Below are 25,596 nucleotides of genomic sequence, written 5' to 3' on the forward strand. Positions count from 1 at the left end.
CTTCATCCTTCCTTTCATCCATTCATGTTGTCCTTCCTTACTGACTTCCTTCCATCATTTGTCCTACCTTATATCCCTCCCTCTTTCCTTCATCCTTCCTTCCTTCCATACCATCCTTGTTACCCGCCTTCCTTCCATTCATATCCTTGTTTTTACTTCCTTCCATCTCCTTCCTTTCATACCATCATTGTTTACGTCCTTACATTTTTCCTACCTTGCTTTCATACCATCCTTGGTCCTTTACTTATATCCACCCATCCTGTCTTCCTTCCATACCAGCCTTGGTTCCTCCCTTCCTTCCATCATCAATCGGACCTTCCATCCTACATCTGTTTAATACATCCAAGTTACCTTTCTTCATTCCATTCATTCTCTTTACTTCCTTCCATCCATTCAGGCTTCCTTCTTTAACTTACTTCCATACATTATTTCCTTTCTTTCCACGCTCTTTCTATAGATACAGTCCCCTCCAAAAGTATTGGAATGACAAGGCCAATTCCTTTGTTTTTGTTGTATACTGAAGACACTTGGGTTTCAGATGAAAAAATGACGATGAGACAAAATGTCAGAGTTCCAGCTTTTATTTCATGGTATTTACATCTAGATGTTTTAAACAACTCAGGACAGAGCACCTTTTGTTTGAAGCCATCCACTTTTCAAGTAAGCAAAAGTATTGGAACATGTGACTGATGGGTGTTTCTAGTTGCTCAGGTGTTACCTTTGGGATTGATTGCTTAAACATTAGTGCATGTTTTTGGCTCTGGGTTTCACCTGTACAGGACAACTGCATTTGCTGTTAAGCAAACATGAAGACCAGAGAGCTGCTGTCTATGGGAAAAAAGCAAACCATTTTGAAGCTGAGAGAAAAGGGAAAATCGATCTGAGCTATTGCACAAACATTGGGCATAGCCAATACAGCAATTTGGAATGTCTTGAAAAGGAAAGAAACTATTGGTATACTGAGCAACAGATATCGAACAGGTCGGCCAAGGGTATCAACAGCAGTTGATGCCAGAAACATTATGAGAGCTGTGAAGAAACACCCAAAGACAACCATCAGTGACATCACTGCTAACCTCCAAAGGGCAGGGGTGAAGCTATCACAATCCACATGGTCGAAGAAGACTTCGAGAGAAGAAATTATACAGGCCATACCACAAAGATGCAAACCACTCATCAGCAAAAAGAATCGGAAGGCCAGATTGGATTTTGCAAAGACGTACAGTGATGAGCCACAAAGGTTTTGGAACAAAGTTTTATGGACTGATGAGACCAAGATTAACCTCTACCAAAGTGATGGCAAAGTCAAAGTAGGAGCAGAAAGGATCTTTCTATGATCCAAAACACACAAGCACATCTGTGAAGCATGGTAGAGGTAATGTCCTGGCTTGGGATTGCATGGCTGCTTCTGGAAGGGGCTCACTAGTCTTTCTTGATGACGTAACTCATGATGCTAGCAGCAGAATGAATTCTGAAGCATACAAAACCATTTCGTCTGGCAATTTACAGGAAAATGCATCCAAACTTTTCAGAAGACGCTTCATTATGCAACAAGACAATGACCCAAAACACACTGCCAACACAACAAAGGACCTCATCAGGGAGAAAAGTGGAAGGTCGCAGACTGGCCAAGTCAATCACCGTACCTTAACCCAATAGAGAATGCATTTTACCTCCTGAGGAGGAGACTGAAGGGGCGAAACCCCCAGAAACAAACAAGAACTGAAAGAGGTTGCATGTAAAGTACTGGAAAAGCATTTAAAATAAAGAATGCAACAGTCTAGTGCAGTCAATGGGGTTGCAGGCTTGATGCAGTTATTGCAAATAAGGGTTATGCCACCAAATATTAAATGTTATTCACATGAAGTTAATTTAATAATATCTGTTCCAATGCTTTTGCTCACATGAAACGTGGGTGGCTTCAAACGAAAGGTGCTCTGTCCTGAGTTGTTTAACACATCTAGATGTAAATACCATGAAATAAAAGCTGGAATTCTGTACTTTTGTCTCATATTCATCTTTTGATCTGAAACACAAATAAATGTCTTCAGTATACAACAGAAACAAATGAATTTACCTTTCCGTTCCAATATTTTTGGAGCAGAGTGGACTTCCTTCCTCCCTTCCATACCAACCATGTAACATGGTATTTGAATTCTTCCTACTTACCTTCATCCCTTCTTTTCTTCCTCCCTTATTTCCATTACATCCTTATTGCCTTTTACCCTCCTTTCATTCTTTCCTTCATTCTTTCCTCAGTTAATTTAAAAAGTGTATACCAGCTTATGACCCACCCTGCAGTTACAAGCAATTAGTCTGGGATCTATTGATTATTATCATTATTAGGATTAATAAGTAAGTTTTGTTTGTTGAAACAAAGTAAAAAAAAAATAAAATTAAAAAAATTAAATGGACAAACAGTAAAAAAAAAAAAAAGTTACAAAGAAAACGTTAAAAAATATATTGGAAAGCGCAAACAATCTTATTTTGATACATCTGAAGGTCTGGACCGGAAGTGTGTTTGAGCTTCGAACGGCTACCTTGACTATGGGGGCTGGTCGAGCGAGCGAGCTGTCAACCGAGAGAGAGGGACAGCGAGGGAGAGACCTTATGTGATTGGCTCGGTGTTTCCCGATTTAACCTCGCCTCCTCCTCCAGTGCCGGACAAACTACTTTGTTTTTAAGTGGCTACTGGGCGGACCTGTTGTGTGTGTTTTTTTTTCATTTTACCGGGGGCGGGGAGGCAAAGAAGAAGAAAACGGAGAAGAAGAAGAAGAAGAAGAGGGAAACATGGCTACGACAACCTGTACAAGATTCACTGACGAGTATCAGCTGTATGAGGAACTTGGCAAGTGAGTCACAACCGGACACAGCCTTCTGAGCTCGGCGACTGTCGTCCCTTGGCGGCGTGTGGGCTGGAGGGACGACGGTCGCGGAGCTCCCGGGCCAGCCAACGTGTATGCGTGGGTGTGCGTGTGACTACGTGCGCGCGCCGTGGCTGTTTTTGTGCGCGCGCACGCACGCAGGCGTGCGTTTTGTGGATGACTGCTCTCAAAACACACGACACGCGTGTTTTTTAAAATGTTAACAACAGAATAATCTGTGGCGTGGCACATTTGCTTGATGAAATATAATAATATTGATATTGCTAATAATTTGTATGTCGTAACAAGCTGTTTGTGAATGATAAAATATTATCATATTGTTATTTTCCTAATTTTGTTTTAAAGTATTTATCTGTTACGCAAACAAAACTTTTTTTTGTTTCACAAATTCGACTTATTTAGATTTTTTTAAATCAATATTCTGTTGTATAGATAGTATTTCACTTCTTTTTCGAATATATATCCTTTAAAAAAATTTGTGTGTAAAGATGATTCTGAGAATCAGATGATTCATCATCTGAGAATCATCTTTATTTGCCAAGTATGTCCAAAAACACACAAGGAATTTGTCTCCGGTAGTTGGAGTTGCTCTAGTACGACAACAGACAGTCAATTGACAGAGAACACTTTTGAGACATAAAGATATTGACAAAAAAAAAAAAAGAGTCACTGAGCAGTAAAGGGTTGCTAGTTATCTGGTAATGCCGGTAATTTTTAAAAAATTTTTTTAACAATTGTGCAAAAGGATGCAGAGTCCTCTAGCACTTAGAGCAGTTCAAATGACTAATATTGCAATAGTTCGGTGCAATGGCCATTGTGCAAAGGGTGCAGAGACTTCAAGGAGTGTATGCAGTTTAAAGTTAGTAGTAGTGCGATCATCTGGCACAATGTTGGTTGTGCAAATGTTACAGATACGCCTCAATCAGTGTGCAAATGGGGCAGATGCTACTCTGGCATGAGTGGCCAGTATTGGTCAACAACAGATATGCAAATAGTGCAGCGTGGCGAGACTACTACTGTGAGTGCACGAGTAATGTATAATTGGCCCCGCAGAAATGTGACAACGAACACAAGTCAAAAAATTGCCAGCATGTTGTAATGGAATTGTAGGTCAGGTGTTTAAGAAGTTGATCGCAAGAGGAAAGAAGCTGTTGGAATGTCTGCTAGTTCTAGTTTGTATTGATCGGTAGCGCCTACCTGAGGGAAGGAGCTGGAAGAGCTGGGGACCGGGATGCGGGGGGGGGGGGGGGGGGGGTCCAAGAGGATTTTGCACACACACACACATATATGTGTGTGCACACACACACACATATATGTGTGTGTGTGCATATACACTACCTTTAAAATACTGAGTTTCTTTGTAAATATGCCACCTTTGCATAGGATAATACAACACTTTTTCTCAAATAGAAGACCTTTTGACCTATAGAAAATATTAAATATTTTTTGTCAAACTTTGTAAAAACGTTTTTTTCTTAAAAAATACACCTCGTTTTTATAGAAAATATTCATATAAAATATATAATTTTTGCAAATATATATGTAGCGTAATATGTTCTTTTGTTTGTTTTTGTGTTCCAGGGGTGCCTTTTCGGTAGTGCGTAGATGCGTGAAGTTATGCACGGGACAGGAGTACGCGGCCAAAATCATCAACACCAAAAAGCTATCCGCCAGAGGTAAGCATTTCCTGTCATGTGTTGTCAGCTTTTCTATGTTGTATGTTTAATGTTTTTAGTCTTTTGTCGTTTAGTGGCTATTTTAGCGACTGTAGTGTATCAAGCTCACACGTTGAAATTACTTCCTCCTCAAAATTTTCAATTTAAACATTTTCAAGTGTATATGGAGCAGAGCCACTGAGAACTAGTGTGGGCTAACTCCTTTTTTTTTTTTGCAAGAAAGGGATGTATACAATATGGCAATGATTATTTCTTCTATCCATCCATTCATTCATATTGGATCAAATTGCTTGCACTTTTATCAACAACTGACCAACATAACCTTTAGTTTCATGTGTTAGATCCTGGTCAGTATTGTCTTGGTTGTGGGGCGGCTGTGGCTCAGTAGGTAGAGTGCGTCGTCCAGTGACCGAAGGGTAGCTGGTTTGAATCCCGGCTCCGACCGTCCGCATGTCGAAGTGTCCTTGAGCAAGACAATGAACCCTAATTTGCTACCAACGGGCCTGGGAGGAGCTGCCCATTGGTGTATAAATGTGTGTGTGTGAATGTGAGGCTTTGTAAAGTGCTTTGGGCACTTTAGGTGTAGATGAAGCGCTATATAATTGCAGTCCATTTACCATAAGGTTGCGTGGAAGAAAATAAACAAACTGAGATTAGGAAAAAAAAGTTAAGTACAAAAGTGGTCCAAGTCCAGATATCTGTTAAATCTGTCACTATGTCATGAAAGATGATAAATAACATTCACTTATACGAACATACAAAAGAAACTAATTGGGATTAGAAAAATTGTTCAGTGCAATAGTAGTCTAGGTGAAATCGAAGCAAGTGAAAGCACTTCTTACTTTCTGAGACTTTTATCAATGCATGAACCTCGCTTTCTTGGACAAGTTTGCGAGGGGAAGCGTGGTTTCATGGGCACGGCCATCTTGGAAATGGCCCAGTGTTGCACTGTTGCCCGCTATATGTCAAAATTGGAACTAAACTTTGATTTAGACCACTATTCATCTGAAATGTATCCCTTTTCTCTATTCAATTGCGCTTAACTTAAAAATGATTAAAAAAATACTTTTTTCCATTTTAATCTCTCTATTTTAAGAACATTTAATTTATAATTCAATTTGTATTTTTATTATTTTGATTGCTATTGTCATTTGTAATTTTTTCGCTTTTGTTTACATTTATATATATATATATATATATATATATATATATATATGTGTACATATATATCTATTTTAATCATTCTATTTTAAAAGCATCTAATTTAAATTGAAATAAATTTGTATTATTTATTTTATGTGTAATATACATGTATATATTTCCCCTTTTTAATACGCATAATATTCATATCTTTGTGGGTAATTAGCGACCCGATTTTGTACTCTATTTTATTTCGTTGTTAGTATTTTACATTTTATTTTGTATTATGTAATACTTTATATTGTTATACATGTGTACATCTTTTTTTATTTTTAGTTTACAGTTTTAGTTTTTTCATTTAAGTTTGTTAGTTTTTTTATTATTTCAATTACATTAATTTTATTTGTATTTAGATTAATGTTATTGTTTTTAATATTTGCCTGACATTATGACAGTATATATGAATTTATATTTTTTTAAATCATACAATTTTAAATTTCATTTTAAAAATGTGTATTTATTTCATGTATTGACATTTATGTTGTGTGATGATGCACCATGTGAGTTATCCCGACTGATTAATCAATACCGGCTTTAATGAAGTGCCTTTTTCCAACTGCCAATAAAGCGCGTGTGCTAGCGCCGGCCGCTAATGTTTACAGAGACTGTTAAACGAAACTAGTTCTACTGAATCTTCCTGCATGCCAATTAAGGGGTAATTGATTGGCAGGCTTTTGCTCTCTTTGTACTCAAACGGTCCTGACTCACGGGGGCGGCTCTGTTCATTTTTGGACCGTCCCGGGTGGTGGGGTAGCAAGGCCTGGAGGTTGGCTGGGAGGGTTCCCTCATCCATGTGATGTCACTCCCCCCGTGTCAGTCATTGCAGTGAGCGTCTTTTAATGAGACTAAATCCATCCCAGATTATCCTGCCGTTATTAGCGGGAGGCTAACGGTTTATCCCCACTGATTGGCTCCCAGACGCTCCATGTGAAGTTACGCCATCGTAGCGTCGGGATGGATGGGCCTTTGACAAAAATCTCCATGATCGATTTAAAATAACGACTCTGTGATGTTGTCAAGGAATTTTCTATATTGTTTTTTTTCAGTGTTTGATAAAAATAAAGTTCCCTCCCCCAAAAAAATGAAATTAACTAATCGACCAATTGGTAGGTTTAATGACTTAATAGTGTTTGTGTAATGTGCTAGTGTGCATATTTTTTCACCCATGTGTTATGTCACATCAGTTAGTGCTAGCGTGTTATTCGGGCTAGTATGCTAAATCAGTGATTCTCAGTGTGGTGGGTTCCCTCTAGTAGTACGCGAAACAATTACTGATTTAAACGTTCAAACCGTGCATAATGTTACAGTGGCTTAAATGTCTTTTTAGTTCAGTAAAGTACATTTGTTGAGTGCAGTTCAGTTGTGTTTCACTTTTAAGTACATTTGCATTCAATCTTTTAGAAAAAAAAATTTCGACCACCTATTTGGTAAAATCTTTCATTTAACTTTCATGTGCTATACATTCTAATTGAATCATTATTTAAATAGTGTTTTATTTTTCCATCTTTACATGCAGCATTAATGTTCAAACTTTGCATACTGTTACAGTGACTTACAACAATATTAAATGTACTTTAGGAATAAACTTTTAAAATTTTTGATGAACACATACGCCTGCTATGCTAATGTATTTTAATATTGATCACGATGGTGGTGCTTGGAGAGCGAAGTATTTTTTTAGGTAATACTTGGTGAAAAACGTCTCAACCAGTATGCTAGATAATACTATTGATGAGCCTCATGTGAAGGTGGTTTGTTTGTGTTGAATAATTTAACTACTGAATACACTCATGTATGTTGCAGGTGTTCATAGTTGTTTACATGCTAGATGCTTAGTGTTGGTACTTTATGATCTTCTATGTTAGAAGTGCTTTGCCACCATCTTGTGGCATCTATACACAATTACATACCCCTTTTAGGGGGGACGTCAATTATTCCCGGCCAATAGCAGAGGCCAATGCATTATACGTTAATAATCCAAAATCGGGTTAATAAAACAGAGTAACGATGATATGAGAGGTTCTGTCTACTACACTGTCATCTCATTTCAACTGATTGCTGCCAAGTAGTTATTTTCATACAATTACAATTTAAATAAAACAACTGTTAAAAAAACATTTTGTAATGTATAGTGCATAATTGCTTATTTTAAATGTTTTTTTTTACTGATATTTTATTTTTTATGCATATATTAATCGATTTAGTTTTGCAAATATTTTCTTTATTTGCATTTTATTTTTTATTTCTTAATGTATATTTCCTTATTGTATAGTTTTTACATTTTATATTTTGTTAAGCTACATGATTTTATTGTATCAGTTTTTATTGCCGTTTTATATGTATACATGTATATTCCATATGATTTGTTATTGTATTTCTGTTTTTATGTTTTGTTTTTTTCTGTTAATTATTTATTAAATTCATATTTGTGTTTTTTGTGATTCTTTATAATTTGTGTCAATATAAAGTATTTTATTTATATTTCATATTTCATAATTTATATCGTATTTTAATTTTATCTGTCGGTATCTTTTGTAATATATTTTATTTTAATTTTTAAAAATAACATCTCATTTGATTTTTTTTTAGATTTTTTTAAATTTCTATTTTATATTTATGTACTTATTTTTGTTTTTAATTGATTATTTTTCACATTTCATTTGACTATAATTTTAGCATTATTATTATTATTAATTATTATTATTATTATAATACCCTTTACACTCGAGGTGTCAAGGTCATTTTTGTCGTGGGCCACATTATAGTTATGGTTTCTTTTAGAGGGCCAAAAAGGGTTTTAGTAACAAGAAATGCTTAAAATATCTCAAGGCAGTTATGTATTACATATGACAATTAGACATTTTTGTACAGATGTTAGCAAGCATTATGGAAGTTGTCACACATGGTTTGCTTTTGCGGGCTACATAAAATGATGTGGGGGGTCGGATCTGCCCCCTGGGGCCTTGTGTTTGATAGCTTTGCTTTACAGTTTTCGACAATTATTTTTTGCAATTAATTGCAATTGTGTGTGTTTTACATTCGAAAAGTCAAAGAAAACAATGTTTAAAAAAAAAAAAAAGCTGTAAAGAGGCGGTACTCGTGTTTGAGGGACAGTTGTGGCAGCCACTGGTAATCCATCCAACCATCCATTCATTTTCCACACCGCTTATCGCAGGGCATGCTGGAGCCTATCCCAGCTGACTTAGGGCGAAAGGCGGACTACACTCTGAACTGGTCGCCAGTCAGTCGCAGGGCACATATAGACACGGACAACCATTCGCACCCACATTCACACCGTCGCTGAGTGGGAACTGAACCCCCGTTGCCCACACCAAAGTCAGGCGAGTGTACCACTCCACCATCAGTGACTACAATGGTAATCCTTATGTTAAAAACAGGGCATTAATTCAAGTAGCCTCCATGACAAGGTGTCTTTTTTTTTCTTTTGAATTGTGACTTTGTCGTTCATTTGTCAGATCACCAGAAGCTGGAACGAGAGGCTCGCATCTGTCGGCTGCTCAAACATCCCAACATTGGTGAGGACCCCCCCCCCCCCCCCCCCCCCCCACACACACACACACACGTAATGAGATGATAATTGTTGCTTTTGGTAAACAAACTGTGTATTTGCGTTGCAGTTCGTCTTCATGACAGCATATCAGAAGAGGGCTTCCACTATCTGCTCTTTGACTTGTAAGTCACATCTTTACTTTCATGGGAGATAAGGTTCAAGGTTAAGCTTGTTTCCTCTTATTTCATCTCATCTCATTTCTTCTCTTCCTGTTTCCTTTCTTCCTTTCATCCTCTTTCCATTCTCATTTTCTCTTCATTTCATTGATGTTGTCTTGTCTCCTCTCCTCGTTACTTCTCCCCCCTTTCTTTTACTCCTGCCTCCTCTTCTCGTTACCTCTCTTCATTTCCACATTGTAGTTTCCTCTCTCGTTCCCCATCTTCTTGTTTCCTCTACTCTTGTTTCCACTTCTTATTTTTTCTCTTCTTGTTGCCTTTCCTGTTTCCTCCTATTTTTTCTCATCGTCTTTCCTCTTCTCATTTTTGTCTCCTTTTTTGTCTTCTCATTTAATTTTCTCATTTCCTTTTCACATTTCCTCTGCTATCTACTATTTTTTTACATCTCATCTCCTTTTTTCCTTTCCTCTACTCGTTTTCTATTCTCATTTCTTCTCTTCCTGTTTCCTCTCAGTGTTTCCTCTCTCGTCTCCTTTTCGCATCTTATTTCCTCCTGTTTCTCCTTCCCATCTTGTTTCCTCTTGTTTTGGCTACTCATTTAATCTCTGTTTTCCTCTTCTCATTTCCTTTTCTCATTTTAAGCGGTATAGATAATGGATGGATGGATCTCATACCTTCTCTCATTTTCTGTTCTCTCTCATTTCCTCTTCCCAGTTCCTCTCCTCATTTCCTGCTCTCTCACTTCTTGTTTCCTCCTCCTGATGTCCTCTCCTTTCATTTGCTCCTTGCATTTCCTCTTCACCTATTTCCACTTCTTAGTTCCTCTGTTATATCTTCTGATTTCCTCTATTCTTTTCTTATCATTTCCTCTCCTCTTGTTCCCCCTTCTCATTTCTTCTGTTTTTTCTACTCCTCCTCTCTTTTCTCATCTTCACGCTTCTTCTGTGCCCTTCCTCCTGTTTCTTGTCGTGCCCCTCTCATTTCATCTTCACTAAAGTATTCTCATTATTTACAACTTTCCTCATTTCCTCACTGCTGTCCTCTGCTCTTGTTTGTTTTCCTTCATTCCTCCACTTTTCCTTTTCCTCTCCTCCTTCCTCCTCCTCGTTTTCCTACAGATACAATTACATAACTCTTTCTCATGTCCCCCCCAATACTCATACCAACTCCCACGCCAACTGCATCCATCTCTCTGTGTGATCCCCTTCTAGTTTCCATGGTTACCGTGTGGGTTGGGGAAGGGGATGAAGAAAGAAATTAGATGCACTGTTCGTGTGTGTTAATGTGTGTGTGTGTGTGTGTGTGTGTGTGTCATCATGCAGGGTGACTGGAGGTGAATTGTTCGAGGACATCGTAGCCCGAGAGTACTACAGTGAGGCTGATGCCAGGTAGGAACTGTGCTTTCAAAAACTCTTCTTTAGACAGTGAACTAGTTGAGAGTGAATTAAAAGTGCCTCTGCTGCATGCACTGCTCCCATTTTGTCTCAACTGCTTCAATAGGCAAGGTGACTTTATTTGTACAGTGATAATATTGCTGTTCGCGCCCCTGCTATAGTGAATTTTTTTTTTAAGTGACCTTTTTGTTTAATCATTACTGTATAGTATATGTAATTACTGTAATGCCCTCACATGTGGGAAAGGAGAGCCACACTCGCCATTGCTTATTGAGCGCCAGGAGAACAGTGAAACACACTCAAAGCACTCACGCAGGAGCTGTTGTTGCCCACAGCTCACGCCCAGACACTCACACACTGACTCAACGAAGTCACATGCCACCCCACCAGGCCCCGCCTCTGAAAGGCACATCAATGTACAGAAGCACTACAATATCTACAGTTGTTTTCTACACATTTTATGCTTGCAGTTTTTTTTTTCGCTGTTCAAATACATTTAGAGTGAAAAGTATGTTTTAATAAGTTAAAATGTTTTCAAAGCGTGTGGCAGTGGTAAAACTATATAGAATGGAGGAAATAATTATTTGATCCCTCACTGATTTTGTAAGTTTACCCACTAACAAAAACATGAACGGTCTATAATTTTAATGGTAGGTGTATTTTAACAGGGAAAGACATAATATCAAAAAGAAAATCACACAAAAAAAACAAAAGATTCAAATTATTTTACAATTCATTGAGGGAAATAATTATTTGACCCCTTATCAAAATATTACTTTGTGGAGAAGCCATTGTTGCCCAGTACCGAGGCCAGACGTTTCTTGTAGTTGATCAGCAGGTCTGCATACATCTTTTGGAAGAATTTTGGACCACTCCTTTTTGCAGATCCTCTCCAAATCCTCAGGGTTTTGAGACTGTGCCTTGGCAACTCGAAGCTTCAGCTCCCTCCTTAGATTTTCTTTAGGATTTAGGTCTGGAGACTGGCTAGGCCACTTCAGGACCTTTACGTGCTTCTTCTTTAGCCACTCTTTCATTTCCTTGGCTGTGCGCTTTGGGTCATCTTTGTGCTGAAAGCCCCATCCACGACCCATTTTAAGTTTTCTGGCTGAGAGAAGGAGGTTGTCACCCAGGATTTCACCGTAAAAGGGACCATCCATATTTCCCTTGATGCGGTGAAGTTGACCTGTCCCCTTTGCAGAGAAACACCTCTGAAGCATAATGCTTCCACCTCCATGCTTGACAGTGAGGATGGTGTTCTTGGGGTCATAGTCTGAATTCCTCTCCCTCCAAACACAACGAGTCAAATTGATTCCAAACAGCTCGATTTTGGTGTCATCTGACCTCATCACCTTCTCCCAATCATTCTCTGAATCATTCAGATGTTCAATGGCAACCTTAGGACAGGCCTGTACATGTGCCTTCTGGAGCAGAAGGACCTTACGGGCGCTGCATGATTTTAATCCATTACTGCGTAGTGTGTTACCAACGTTTTTCTTGGTGACTGTGGTCCCGGCTGCCTTGAAATCATTAACAAGCGCTGCCCATGTAGTGGGTGTAGCTGATGCCTTACCTTTCTCATCATCATTGAGACCCCAAGAGGTGAAATCTTGCGAGGAGCCCCAGACTGAGGGAGATTGACAGTCATTTTATGTTTTTCATTCCATCCATTTTCTGTACCGCTTATCCTCACTAGGGTCAGGGGCGTACTTGAGCCTATCCCAGCTATCTTTGGGTGAGAGGTGGGGTACACCCTGAACTGGTCGCCAGCCAATCGCAGGCCACACATAGACAAACAACCATTCGCACTCACATTCACACCTATGGGCAATCTAGAGTCTTCAATTAACCCACCATGCATGTTTTGGAGATGTGAGAAGAAACCGGAGTACCCGGAGAAAACCCACGTAGGCACGGGGAGAACATGCAAACTCCACACAGGGGAGGCCGGATTTGAACCCGGGTCCTCAGAACTGTGAGGCAGATGTGCTAACCAGTCTTCCACCGTGCCGCCCATGTTTATTCCATTTTCTAATTATTGCACCAACAGTTGTCTCCTTCTCACCCTGCCTCATGCCAATGGTCTTGTAGCCAATTCCAGTCTGGTGCAGGCCTACAATCGTATCCTGGATGTCCTTAGAGAGTTCTTTGGTCTTCCCCATGATGGAGAGGTTGGTGTCTGATTGATTGATTCTGTGGACAGGTGTCTTTATAGAGGTAATACTTCACTCTATGTTTTAAATTATAGGGTCTCCATATTGTGTATTTTCACTTTAGGGTAAACTCTTTGCTATTCACGAGGCGGAGAGACCGAGCCCTGCAGCAAATTGTTGCCAAACCGTAAAAGTGTTAAATTGCCTACATTAGTAGTTTAAACCATAATGCAGCCCTATGGGGGCACAAGCCAGTGCAAACTGTAGGCCGGTCCCAAGCCTGGATAAATGCAGAGGGTTGCGTCAGGAAGGGCATCCGGCTTAAAAGTTTGCCAAACAAATATGAGCGTTTGAACGGAAAGCGGGTTCTTAGGAAGAAAGAGAAGAGGAAAGCACAGAGCCTGGAAATGAATGCGGGGACATTGAATGTTGGGACTATGACAGGAAAAACTCAGGAGTATGTTGACATGATGATGAGGAAAAAGGTTGATATATTGTGTGCCCAGGAGACCAGGTGGAAAGGCAGTAAGGCTAGAAATTTAGGTGCAGGGTTTAAATAATTTTACCATGGTGTAGATGGGAAGAGAAATGGAGTAAGAGTTATTTTAAAACAAGTGTTAGCTAAGAATGTCTTGAAGGTGAAAAGAGTATCAGATCAAGTGAAGAGGATGAAACTTAAAATTCAGGGTGTTATGTATAATATTATGACCTCGAGCTGAAAGAGAAATTCTGGAAGGAGCTCGACAAAGTACAACACCAATTCCAATTAAGTTGTGACGTGTTAAACATAAATACAAACAGAATACAATGATTTGCAAATCATGTTCAACCTATATTTTATTGAATATACTACAAATACAAGATATTTAATGTTCAAACTGATAAACTTGATTGTTTTTAAGCATATAATCATTAACGTAGAATTTTATGGCTGCAACATGTTCCAAAAAATCTGGGACAGGTGGAAAAAAAGACTGAGAAAGTTGAGGAAAGCTCATCAAACACCTATGTGGAACATACCACAACTGAACAGGCTAATTGGGAACAGGTGGGTTCCATGATTGGGTATAAAAGAAGATTCCTTGAATTGTTCACTCAATCACAAGCAAAGATGGGGCGAGGTTCACCTCTTTGTGAACAAGTGCGTGAGAAAATAGTTGAACAGTTTAGGGACAATGTTCCTCAGCGTACAATTGCAAGGAACTTTGGGATTTCATCATCTACGGTCCATAATATCATCAAACGGTTCAGAGAATCTGGAGAAATCACTGCATGTAAGCGGCAAGGCCGAAAACCAACATTGAATGCCCGTGACCTTCGATCCCTCAGGTGGCACTGCATCAAAAACCGACATCAATGTGTAAAGGATATCACCACATGGGCTCAGGAACACTTCAGAAAACCAATGTCAGTAAATACAGTTCGGCACTACATCCGAAAGTGCAACTTGAAACTCTACTATGCAAAGCAAAAGCCATTGATCAACAACACCCAGAAACGGCGCCGGCTTCTCTGGGCCCAAGCTCTTCTAAGATGGACTGATACAAAGTTGAAAAGTGTTCTGTGGTCCGACGAGTCCACATTTCAAATTGTTTGTGGAAATTGTGGACGTCGTGTCCTCCGGGCCAAAGAGGAAAAGAACCATCCGGACTGTTATGGACACAAAGTTCAAAAGCCAGCATCTGTGATGGTATGGGGCTGTGTTAGTGCCATGGGATGGGTAACTTACACATCTGTGAAGGCGCCATTAATGCTGAAATATACATACAGGTTTTGAAGAAACATATGCTGCCATCCAAGCAAAGTCTTTTTCATGGACGCCACTGCTTATTTCAGCAAGACAATGCCAAACCACATTCTGCACATGTTACAACAGCGTGGCTTCGTAGTGAAAGAGTGCGGGTACGAGACTGGCCTGCCTTCAGTCCAGACCTGTCTCCCATTTAAAATGTGTGGCACATTATGAAATGTAAAATACGACAACAGAGACCCCGGACTGTTGAACAGCTGAAGCTGTACATCAAGCAAGAATGGGAAAGAATTCTACCTACAAAGCTTCAACAATTAGTGTCCTCAGTTCCCAAACGTTTATTGAATGTTGTTAAAAGAAAAGGTGATGTAACACAGTGGTAAACATGACCCTGTCCCAGCTTTTTTGGAACGTGTTGCAGCCATAAAATTCTAAGTTAATGATTATTTGCTAAAAACAATAAAGTTTATGGCGGCACGGTGGACGGCTGGTTAGAGCGTCAGCCTCACAGTTCTGAGGACCCGAGTTCAATCCCCGGCCCCGCCTGTGTGGAGTTTGCATGTTCTCCCCGTGCCTGCGTGGGTTTTCTCCGGGCAATCCAGTTTCCTCCCGCATCCCAAAAACATGCATGAATTGGAGACTCTAAATTGCCCGTAGGTGTGACTGAGTGTGAATGGTTGTTTGTTTGTTTGTGCCCTGCGATTGGCTGGCAACCAGTTCAGGGTGTACCCCGCCTCCTGCCCGATGACAGCTGGGATAGGCTCCAGCACGCCCGCGACCCCAGTGAGGAGAAGCGGCTCAGAAAATGGATGGATGGATGGATGGATGGAATAAAGTTTATCAATTTGAACTTTAAATAATCTTGTCTTTGTGGTGTATTCAATTAAATATAGGTTGAACATGATTTGCAAATCATTGTATTTTGTTTTTATTTATGTATAACACAACGTCCCAACTACATTGGAATTGGGGTTGTGGTAGTAATGGGTAAGTACGGCATCCAGGAAAGGAACTTTGAGGGACAGGTGGTGGTAGACTTTGCAAAACGGATGGAAATGGCTGAAGTGGATGAAAAATGGAAAGGCAGTTGGTCCTGATGACATTTCTGTGGCGGTATAGAAACATCTAGGAGAGGTGACTGTGAAGCTTTTGACCAGCTTGTTCAACAGAATTATAGCGGCTTAGAAGATGCCTGAGGAATGGAGGAAAAGTGTGCCAGTGCCCATTTTTAAGAACAAGGGTAATGTGCAGAGCTGTGGAAACTATAGAGGATTAAAGTTGATGAGCCACACAATGAAGTTATGGGAAAGAGTAGTGGAGGCTAGACTCAGGACAGAAGTGAGTATTTGTGAACAACAGTATGGTTTCATGCCTAGAAAGAGTACCACAGATGCATTATTTGCTTTGAGGATGTTGATGGAAAAGTACAGAGAAGGTCAGAAGGAGCCACATTTTGTCTTGGTGGATCTAGAGAAAGCCTATGACAGTGTACCCAGAGAGGAACTCTGGTACTGCATTCAGAAGTCTGGCGTGACAGAGAAGTATGTTAGAATAATACTGGACATGTATGAGGGAAGCAGAACAGTGGTGAGCTGTGCTGTAGGTGTGACAGAGGAGTTTAAGATGTTGGTGTGACTGCATCAGGGATCAGCCCTGAGCCCCTTCCTGTTTGCATTGGTGATGGATAGGGTGACCGATGAGGTTAGACTGGAATCCTCGTGGATCATGATGTTTGCAGATGACTTTGTGATCTGCAGTGAAAGCAGGGGAAGGTGAAGAACAATTAGAAAGATGGAGGGATGCACTGGAAAGGAGAGGAATGAAGATTAGCCGAAGTAAGACAGAATATATGTGCATAAATGAGAGGGGTGGTGGCAGAAGGGTGAGGCTACATGGTGAAGAGATAGCAAGGGTGGAGGACTTTAAATACTTGGGGTCAACCGTCCAGAGCAATGGTGAGTGTGGTAAGGAAGTGAAGAAAGGTGGCCATCAGGTTGGAACGGGTGGAGGAAGGAGGAGCTGTGTTATGTGACAGAAGAGTCTCTGCTAGGATGAAGGGCAATGTTTATAAAACAGTGGTGAGGCCAGCCATGATGTACAGATTGGAGACTGTGGCACTGAAGAGACAAGAGGAAGGAGAGCTGGAGGTGGCGGAAATGAAGATGTTGAGGTTTGCTCTACGAGTGACCAGGTTGGATAAAAACTTAGAAATGAACTCATCAGAGGGACAGCCAAGGTTAGATGTTTTGACTTAGAATTATGACAGCAAATATTCAAATCTGCATATTTTGATAGATTAAATCATGGCACAAAGAGAGAGCAAGAGTGAATGCGCAGAGTTGATTAGTGTGCAGTGGACTTATTATACTTCACTTAGTGCCATTAGTCTGCTTCATTAGGTTTCATGAATATGGACCACTCTTTCCGTTAAGCATCTTTGTTTTACTGTGCTTTGTCCCACAATGGAGGCAGACAAGCATAGCATGTTTGCATTGGATATATATAAAATGGATTTCTTTGTTGGAGCACAAGCTTGGATTTGAAAACGCAACAGTGGAAAACACATACTTTAGAAAAGGCACACAATCAAAAACACTAATGTTCAATATCACAAACATTTCAAATACAAACATTAAAAAATGCAAATTCCAAACACAAGCATTTTAAAACTATAACAAGTTTATCCAGCTTGCTATTGAACTAGTACGTTTCTTTTCGTTCAATTTTTTTTAAGCTTTTCAAATCAAATGTCATCTTTTAGTGTACCAGCTGAGGTACTGAACTCTTCTTCCCCCCCGCCCCTACCGCCCATCTTCTTAATGTCAGTCATCAAGGCCAGGTCCCTCCCCACCACCTACCCTCTCTCCCTTGGAGACCAGCAGGAAGTGGGACTAATTAGCAGTGATAATTAGTCGGACACACACGCATGCACACAAACTTGGAACTGTTTTCCATCACACTTTGTCAGAATCACTTGATTGTCAATGTTTGATACGCTGAAATCTGTGCTAGGAGTTTTTTTTTCTCACTCCACTCGGGGGCACATGGATAATTACTGTATACTTGTTATGGCTATTTTTAAGCCATTTTGGCTGTGTTGAGTGAATATAGGTCAAATTTGGCCAGCAGATGGCCCTACTTTCCCCCATTCAAAGCATGGAGCACTATTTCACACCTTTTACTCTTTATTCTAAGTGACAACAAATTATGGTTTGTTCGTGAATCTCTCATTTGGCTCCGCCAGAATCTCTCATTTGGCTCCGCCAACACAAATGGTTCTCCAAACAGTTGCGTAAGCCGCGAAGTTAGTCATTTGCGCAACATGCTTACTAGACAAAGCCTCAGGGTCAACACTGACCAAAAAAATTAAACAAATGAAGCCAGTTTTACTTTTTGTACCAAATTGCTTGGTCGGAAGCAACTGTTGTATAAATGATCATGCTAATGTATTGACTTCTTTAAAGGATTATCACATTTTCCTGAGAAGGTGACTATTTTTGTCATTAGGTTACAAACGAAGGTGGACGACCTTAAGGCTTAAAGTTGATGTAGAGGTCTTTTTCAGGAGGTCTTGGTCCAACCGATATGTCCAAAATTATTTGATATTATCACTCAAAACATCTGTAGCTGTGATGGTGTGAAACCACTATGGTATTAGCATGTGAAGCTTGTAATTATATGTGCAAATGTCTAAGGACACACCTCATTATCTCTTAATCAATCAACGCTTGGACAGGGGCCCTGACACTTAATTGTTTGTCTAAGCGAGACCTGTTGGACAATTGTTTGCTTCAGACTTGGCAGGAAATGTTTGGGGGGATGGCCCTTGTCTCTTCACACCCAAGGACTCAACACAATTATACAGGGGAGGGCTGCACGATATTGGGGGGGAATTATTTTTTTTTTTTTTAAACCTGTGATATGTGAAATAATACAGAATCAGTGTTGGGAAAGTTCTACATGAAGTAGTTCAAAGTTCCAAAAATGAACTGGTATAGTTCATAGTTCACAATTTAAAGTTTTGAACTAAGTTCACCAGTCCAAATACAAACTAGTTCATAGTTCTTTTTTTTCCCTTCAATATGTTGCTGTCAGAATTTTTACCCTCAAAATACTGGCATTTCATTTTGCCATTCTTGCCACCCATTCAGTCCACACTAGTAGCCAGCTGCAGCTTTCACCCTACAATCTCAAAAAGATGAGCAAAAATTTCTTAGTCTTTTTTAAAATGAGGAATTAAAACAAAAACAGGACGTTTGTCCTTAATGTGAAAACAAAAACATGCAAGACAGTATGACAGGACCAAATCTCTTTGTGAAACTATCTTCGAGGACTGAATTTTTAAAATTATTCCAGTAGGAATTCATCTTTTACCCTAAGATACTTCAAACCAAAATGGCAGACCTCCTGTGTCTTTTATGGCATGGCTTCTTGAAACCAAACCAAACATTTCAAATTTAATGTTGCAATGTGAAACTGTCTTCGAGGGATGAATTTCTGAAATATTCCGGGAGGGTGAGATCATCTTAAAAAGTCACCTGGAAAAATGGCCAAAATGACCCTACGATGGCCATTTTAAACCAAAATGGCAGACATCCTGTGCCTTTTCGGGCATGGGTGCTTGAGACTTTCTTGTCGGGCTACTCATGACAGACATGCCTACCAAATTTCATGTTGCTAACTGAAACTGTCGTTGAGAGCTGAATTTTCAAAATATTCCAGTAGGACGAGTTCTCCTTTGAAGGAACGTACATTTTCACCAATATAACCACACACCTGCTAAATTTGGTGAGTTTTGGAGTATGGGAAACCACTCAAAATGGCTTTTTATTTTGCCTAAGAATAGTCCGAATCGTGTATACTATTTATTATAATATGCCTCATAAATAGCAGGACGTAAAATTATGAGTGTGCAATAGGAAGACTGTTCCTGTTCCTAGTTAAGAAATGGAGATTGGGGCATGTTGCCGCACAGGCACACATGCACACACACACACACACACACACACACACACACACACACGGACACAACACATGTAAAGCTCTCTTTCAGTCCTCCCACTCACTAGACACTGTGGGTGTGAATCCTGCAGGCTGCGTGTCTCTGAGCGCTTGCTATTAGTCACATATTCTGCTCATTACACTCGCTCATTGCACTTTGTCCTTACACACACACACAGACACACACACACACACACAGACACACACACATATCTCTTTCCGTGTAGCACTGGAAACATAGCCTGCCACCAGCCTGCCGCGTCCTCCCTGAATCACTTTCATCCGATACATAAGCGTTCCATTTAGCTTGCGTACTCAAATAGCTTCCTCTGCTCTAATACTAGATGCCATGCCTCAATGAATCGCAGTGTTGCCCACTTAAACAGCGAACCCCCACGCCCACATGAAACGTTACCTTTTTTTACCACTAAGTGGTACAGTTTGGTTCCGTATGCTACATACTTATGAAATTGGCCACTTCTAACCAAAATGGCAGACTTCCTGTGTCGTGTAAGGCATGGCGTTTTGAGACTGTTTTTGTCTGGGTCTACTCATTATAAATGGTCCTCCCAAATTTCAAGTTGTTAAGTGAATCTGACTTCAGGGGCTGAATTTAAAAATAAAAAATACAAATAATAAATAGAATTCTAGAGACAAAATGTGTGCTTTTAAGCAGACTTCCTGTCTTTTCTGGGGCCTTCTGAGACTTTTCTTTGGAGCTACTCATGATTGACACGTCCACCAAATTTCATGTTCCCAAGTGAAACTGGCTTCGGGGCTGAATTTTTCAACCACTCACTCTCATATAGATGTTTTTGTGCCTGGTGCCATCAATTTGTTGGTAGAACTTTAGAAAGGACATGTGGGATTGGAATTATGTCCTTTGCAACATTGAATATGAATGTATAGATGGATAGATGGACGGACGGACTGATTGACTGACTGGATTCTATCTTAGGTCTCAGTGTGCAGCAATCACATGCATGGCCTAGCTTTAGTCCACATCTCTCACGACTTGATCCATCCAGGCAACGTACAGACTCTAAATATATTTAGTTGTGACATTAGCATATTGGATGATTGTATATCATTATAATATTATAGTAATATAAGATGTTATACGTATATGAGGGGCCGTTAGGGACATTATTCAGGATTAGCTCTCACACTTACTATTCAAATGCTTTCACAAACACAAACGACTGAAAAGCGCGCATAAACACTACTCAAAACCCTCTCATAAACACTAGTCAAACCTAGGGTTTGACTAGTGTTTATGAGAGCAAAACCAGTGTATATTAGAGGGTTTGAGGATTTTGTATGAGAGTGTTTGAGTAGTATTTATGAGAGCAAGACTCCATCGTGTGTATGAGAGGGTTTGACTAGTGTTTATGAGAGCGTTTGAGTAGTTAATGAGAGAAAAACTTTCACTCGTGCGTATGAGAGGATTTGACTAGTGTTTATGAGAGGGTTTGAGTAGTGTTATGAGAGCTTTTCAGAAGTTTATGTGTGTGAAAGCATTTGAATAGTAAGTGTGAGAGCTAATCCTGAATAATGTCCCTAACGGCCCCTCATATGCGTAGGTAGTTTTATCCAGAAATAATGGTACCTTCTTTGTTTGTATACTTTTAACAATAATTATACTAATATGTATAATAATAATAATGCTAATAATAACATGTAATATTAATGTAAAAGTCTGCATATAAATGATGGCATTTTATTAATTTTCTTTGACGTTTTTGCAAACAGCCACTGCATCCAGCAGATCCTGGAGGCCGTGCTTCACTGCCATCAAATGGGCGTTGTGCACCGAGACCTGAAGGTGAGTGACGCTGAGTTTGTGTATTTGCCATCAAAATGATCAGGAATTTTCACTCAATAATTTACAAGTTTTAAAAATTTTAACTAATTAATTCAGTTATTTCTAATTAATTACACAATTATTTCATAAAATAAATACATCGCTATTTTAAAATGTATATGTATTATTGTGTTCTTTTGTAAAAAAAAAAAAAAATTTAATTAATTGAATAAATTTCATTATAATGAACTAACAAATTATTTGATAAAACAAATAATGAATTAAACCAGCCATGCAATAGTTTAATTTCCATCCATCCATCCATTTTCTACTGCTTATCCGAGGTCAGGTTGGGGGGGCCGTAGCTTTAGCAGGGTACGCCCAGCCTTCCCTCTCCCCAGCCACTTCATCCAGCTCTTCCGGGGGGATCCCGAGGCGTTGCCAGGCTATCCGTGAGACGTAGTCTCCCCAGCATGTCCTGGGTCGTCCCCGGGGTCTCCTCCCGGTGGGACGTGGCCGGAACACCTCACCAGGGAGGCGTCCGGGAGGCATCCGAATCAGATGCCCCAGCCACCTCATCTGGCTCCTCTCAATGTGGAGGAGCAGCTGCTCTACTCTGAGCTCCTCCCGCATGACCGTGCTTCTTACCCTATCTCTAAGGGAGAGCCCGGACACCCTGCGGAGTGAACTCATTTCGGCCGCTTGTATCCTGGATCTTGTTCTTTCGGTCACGACCCACAGCTCGTGACCATAGGTGAGGGTAGGAACGTAGATCGACCGGTAAATCGAGAGCTTCGCCTTTCCGCTTAGCTCTTTCTTTACCACAACGGACCTATACAAAGTCCGCATCACTGCAGACGCTGTACCAATCTGCCTGTCGATCTCTCGTTCCATTCTTTCCTCACTCGCGAACAAGACCCCAAGATACTTGAACTCCTCCACTTGGGGTAGGTTCTCATCCCCGACCTGGAGAGGGCACGCCACCCTTTTCCGACTGAGGACCATGGTCTCAGATTTGGAGGTGCTGATTCTCATCCCAGCCGCTTCACACTCTGCTGCAAACCGCTCCAGTGAGAGTTGGAGATCACGGCTTGATGAAGCCAACAGACCCCGGGGATGACACAGGACACGCTGGAGAGACTACGTCCTTCGGCTGGCCTGGGAACGCCTCGGGATCCCCCCGGATGAGCTGGATGAAGTGGCTGGGGAGAGGGAAGTCTGGGCGTCCCTGCTAAAGCTACTGCCCCCGCGACCCGACCTCGGATAAGCGGTAGAAAATGGATGGATGGATGTATATGAATAAACTTTTCATATCACTCATTTTGTAATTTTAGATAATTGCATTTGATTCTAATTAAAAATCTAATTCTTTTAGGAAAAAAAATTTGTATACATAGTAGTTAATTTTAATGAAATAGTAATTCATTTATAGTTTGTCTTCTTTTTAGGAAATGAATGACAAATGCAACCGTAACAGTTACATTTTGTCACATACGAATACATGTAGCATTACACCCCTTGAGTACTAACCTCAGTACAGATACTCTAGTCTACAGTATTGCTGTGACACGCAAACATTTGAGTTGCCAGCTTAAAAAAAAAAAAAGCTAACCTACTGATGCAGGTAAACAATCTATTTACATGATTCCAAAAGTCCCCCCTCCCCGTAGACGCCTCCCCCCTTATCTGTAGTAAATAAACACCCCACAGAGACGATTTGTGGCAATGTAGTCAAACCAAACTGATTAGTCACTTTTAAGAGTCCCTCATTTGAGACAGTCCTATTCTTATTGGGGAAAAAAAAGTAGCGATGTGGGGATGGCCACGTGGGGATAGAGGCCCATTATTACAGTCTCTGCTGACAGAGAATAATGAGATGCACTACGTTATCTGGGCCACCGAGATGGAGCGTATACAGCAACGGCACACCGCGTCAGGCTCAAGGCGTGGGGCGGGGTGGTTGGGGGGCTGGTGAAGTGAAATGTGTCATGTCTTTAAATAGCATCATCTTTGTGTTTTGTGTCTGCTATGTTCATGTGCCAACCCCCCAGCCAGAGAACCTTCTCCTGGCCAGCAAATGCAAGAATGCGGCGGTGAAACTGGCGGACTTTGGTCTGGCCATCGAGGTGCAGGGGGACCAGCAGGCCTGGTTTGGTAGGTAGACAAAGCAGAAAAGACACCAAAGACACACAAACACACTTTCTTTTTACATACACACCGTATTACAACCTCAATAACAACACTGGCTTATCATTTCAGTAGTGAAGCACCCTTGTGGGAAACAAACGCTTTGAAACGTTTGTTGCATGCTTTGAATGAGGAAATATAATTGCCATCTAGTGGACAAATATAAACATACCATTGTCCAACATCTGTAGCGATGCACACGCTTATCATTTGGGTAGCAAGGCACCCTTAGCAAAACATTTAATGGTGTGAAAAGTGGCTGCATGCTCTGAATGAAAAAAAATAGTGCCATCTGCTGGACAAATATAAAAGCACCATTGTCCAACATCTATAGTGACACACACTTTTCATTTATGTAGCGTGACACCTTTGAGGGGAAAAAAATGGTGTGAAATTTTGCTGCATGCTTTGAATGGAGAAAACTAGCGTCATCCGTTGGACAAACAAACACACAATAGTCTAACATCTATAGTGACACACACTTTTCATTTATGTAGCGTGACACCTTTGAGGGGAAACAAATGGTGTGAAATTTTGCTGCATGCTTTGAATGGAGAAAAATAGCGTCATCCGTTGGACAAACAAACACACAATAGTCTAACATCAATAGGGACACACACTTACCATTTCAGCGGTGAGCCTCTATTGTGGGAAACAACCATTGTGAAATTTTGCTGCATGTGTTGAATAGGAAAATTTGGTGTACAACCATAAACATCCATTGTCTAACATCAATGCTTATCATTTCAGGAGGAAGGCATACTTGTTTGAGACAGTAAATGGTGTGAAGTGTTGCTGCATGCTTTGAATTAAAAAAGTAGCGTCATCTGGTGGACAAATGTAAAGACACCATTAACCAATATCAATTGCAACATATGCTTCTCATTTCAGTAGCAAGGCACCTTTTCGGGGGCTGTAAAGGGTTTGGAATGTTTCTGCATGCTTAGAATGGGTGACAAGATGATAAAAAATACTTTCTGCATTATTTCCTTCATGTTCTTTTCTGAAGGCTTTGCTGGCACACCAGGGTACCTGTCCCCTGAGGTTCTGAGGAAGGAAGCATATGGCAAACCTGTGGACATCTGGGCCTGTGGTGAGCTCGACTTGACATCCACACACCCTACTTTACGAACTTGACATAGCATCTCTTCACTTACAATGCTGTGTGTGTGTGTGCAGGAGTGATCCTGTACATCCTGTTGGTAGGTTACCCTCCTTTCTGGGATGAGGACCAGCACAAACTGTACCAGCAGATCAAGGCTGGGGCCTACGATGTGAGAGCCCAACCTAGTCTCCTCTCTCCTCTTTCCTCATTTTCCCCCTCAAATGCTTCCTCTTCTTTTCCTTCCTTGTGTTTCATTTCCTAATTTCATCTCTCTAGCTTCCTGTCTTCTTGCTTCATTTTTATTTACTCATCCTCTCGCTCTAGTTTTCACTTTTATTTTGTCAACTTGCTCTCCTCTCGCTTCCTGTCCTGCACTATAGTAGGTACAGTGTAGGTATGTACTAGATCATAGGTGTCAAGCTCAAAGCATCTCATATGTAGGTAGGTAGCCTATGAGGAGGGTAGGTAATAAAGGTGAAGGGGAGCATGTTAGGTAGGTAGCTACTTGGTAGGTAGCAAGATAGGATAGTACCTGTATATGGGTAGGTTGGTGGGTCGGAAAGTAGGTAGGTAGATATGAAAGTAAGTCCTAGGTAGGAAATATAAATGAGTAGGTAAGAAACTAGGTAGACAGATAGGTGCGGTAGGTAGGGTAGATAGGTGGGTTGGTAAGTATGAAGTTTGATCGGTTGGAAAGTTTATGTGTAGGTAGGTTGGTTTGTACAGTAAGTAAGTACTAGGTAGAAAAGTCAATAGC

General features: G+C 40.5%; 1 protein-coding gene across 42 annotated transcripts in view; it reads left to right on the forward strand.

Annotated features, from left to right (window-relative positions):
• The first annotated feature begins 2,592 nt into the window (after positions 1-2,592).
• camk2b1 (calcium/calmodulin-dependent protein kinase (CaM kinase) II beta 1) overlaps positions 2,593-25,596 on the forward strand; it is a 67,661-nt gene continuing 44,657 nt past the window's right edge. For all 42 annotated transcript variants that reach the window (XM_061672498.1, XM_061672500.1, XM_061672503.1 and 39 more), the window contains exons 1-9: positions 2,593-2,852; positions 4,467-4,561; positions 9,238-9,297; positions 9,400-9,454; positions 10,771-10,836; positions 21,496-21,568; positions 23,599-23,701; positions 24,744-24,827; positions 24,914-25,008. In XM_061672498.1, the coding sequence (XP_061528482.1) occupies positions 2,791-2,852; positions 4,467-4,561; positions 9,238-9,297; positions 9,400-9,454; positions 10,771-10,836; positions 21,496-21,568; positions 23,599-23,701; positions 24,744-24,827; positions 24,914-25,008 (693 nt within the window). In that variant the 5' untranslated portion in view covers positions 2,593-2,790. The remainder of the gene's footprint in view (positions 2,853-4,466; positions 4,562-9,237; positions 9,298-9,399; positions 9,455-10,770; positions 10,837-21,495; positions 21,569-23,598; positions 23,702-24,743; positions 24,828-24,913; positions 25,009-25,596) is intronic.

Source organism: Phycodurus eques, chromosome 3 (assembly GCF_024500275.1).
Source record: "Phycodurus eques isolate BA_2022a chromosome 3, UOR_Pequ_1.1, whole genome shotgun sequence".
NCBI lineage: Eukaryota > Metazoa > Chordata > Actinopteri > Syngnathiformes > Syngnathidae > Phycodurus > Phycodurus eques.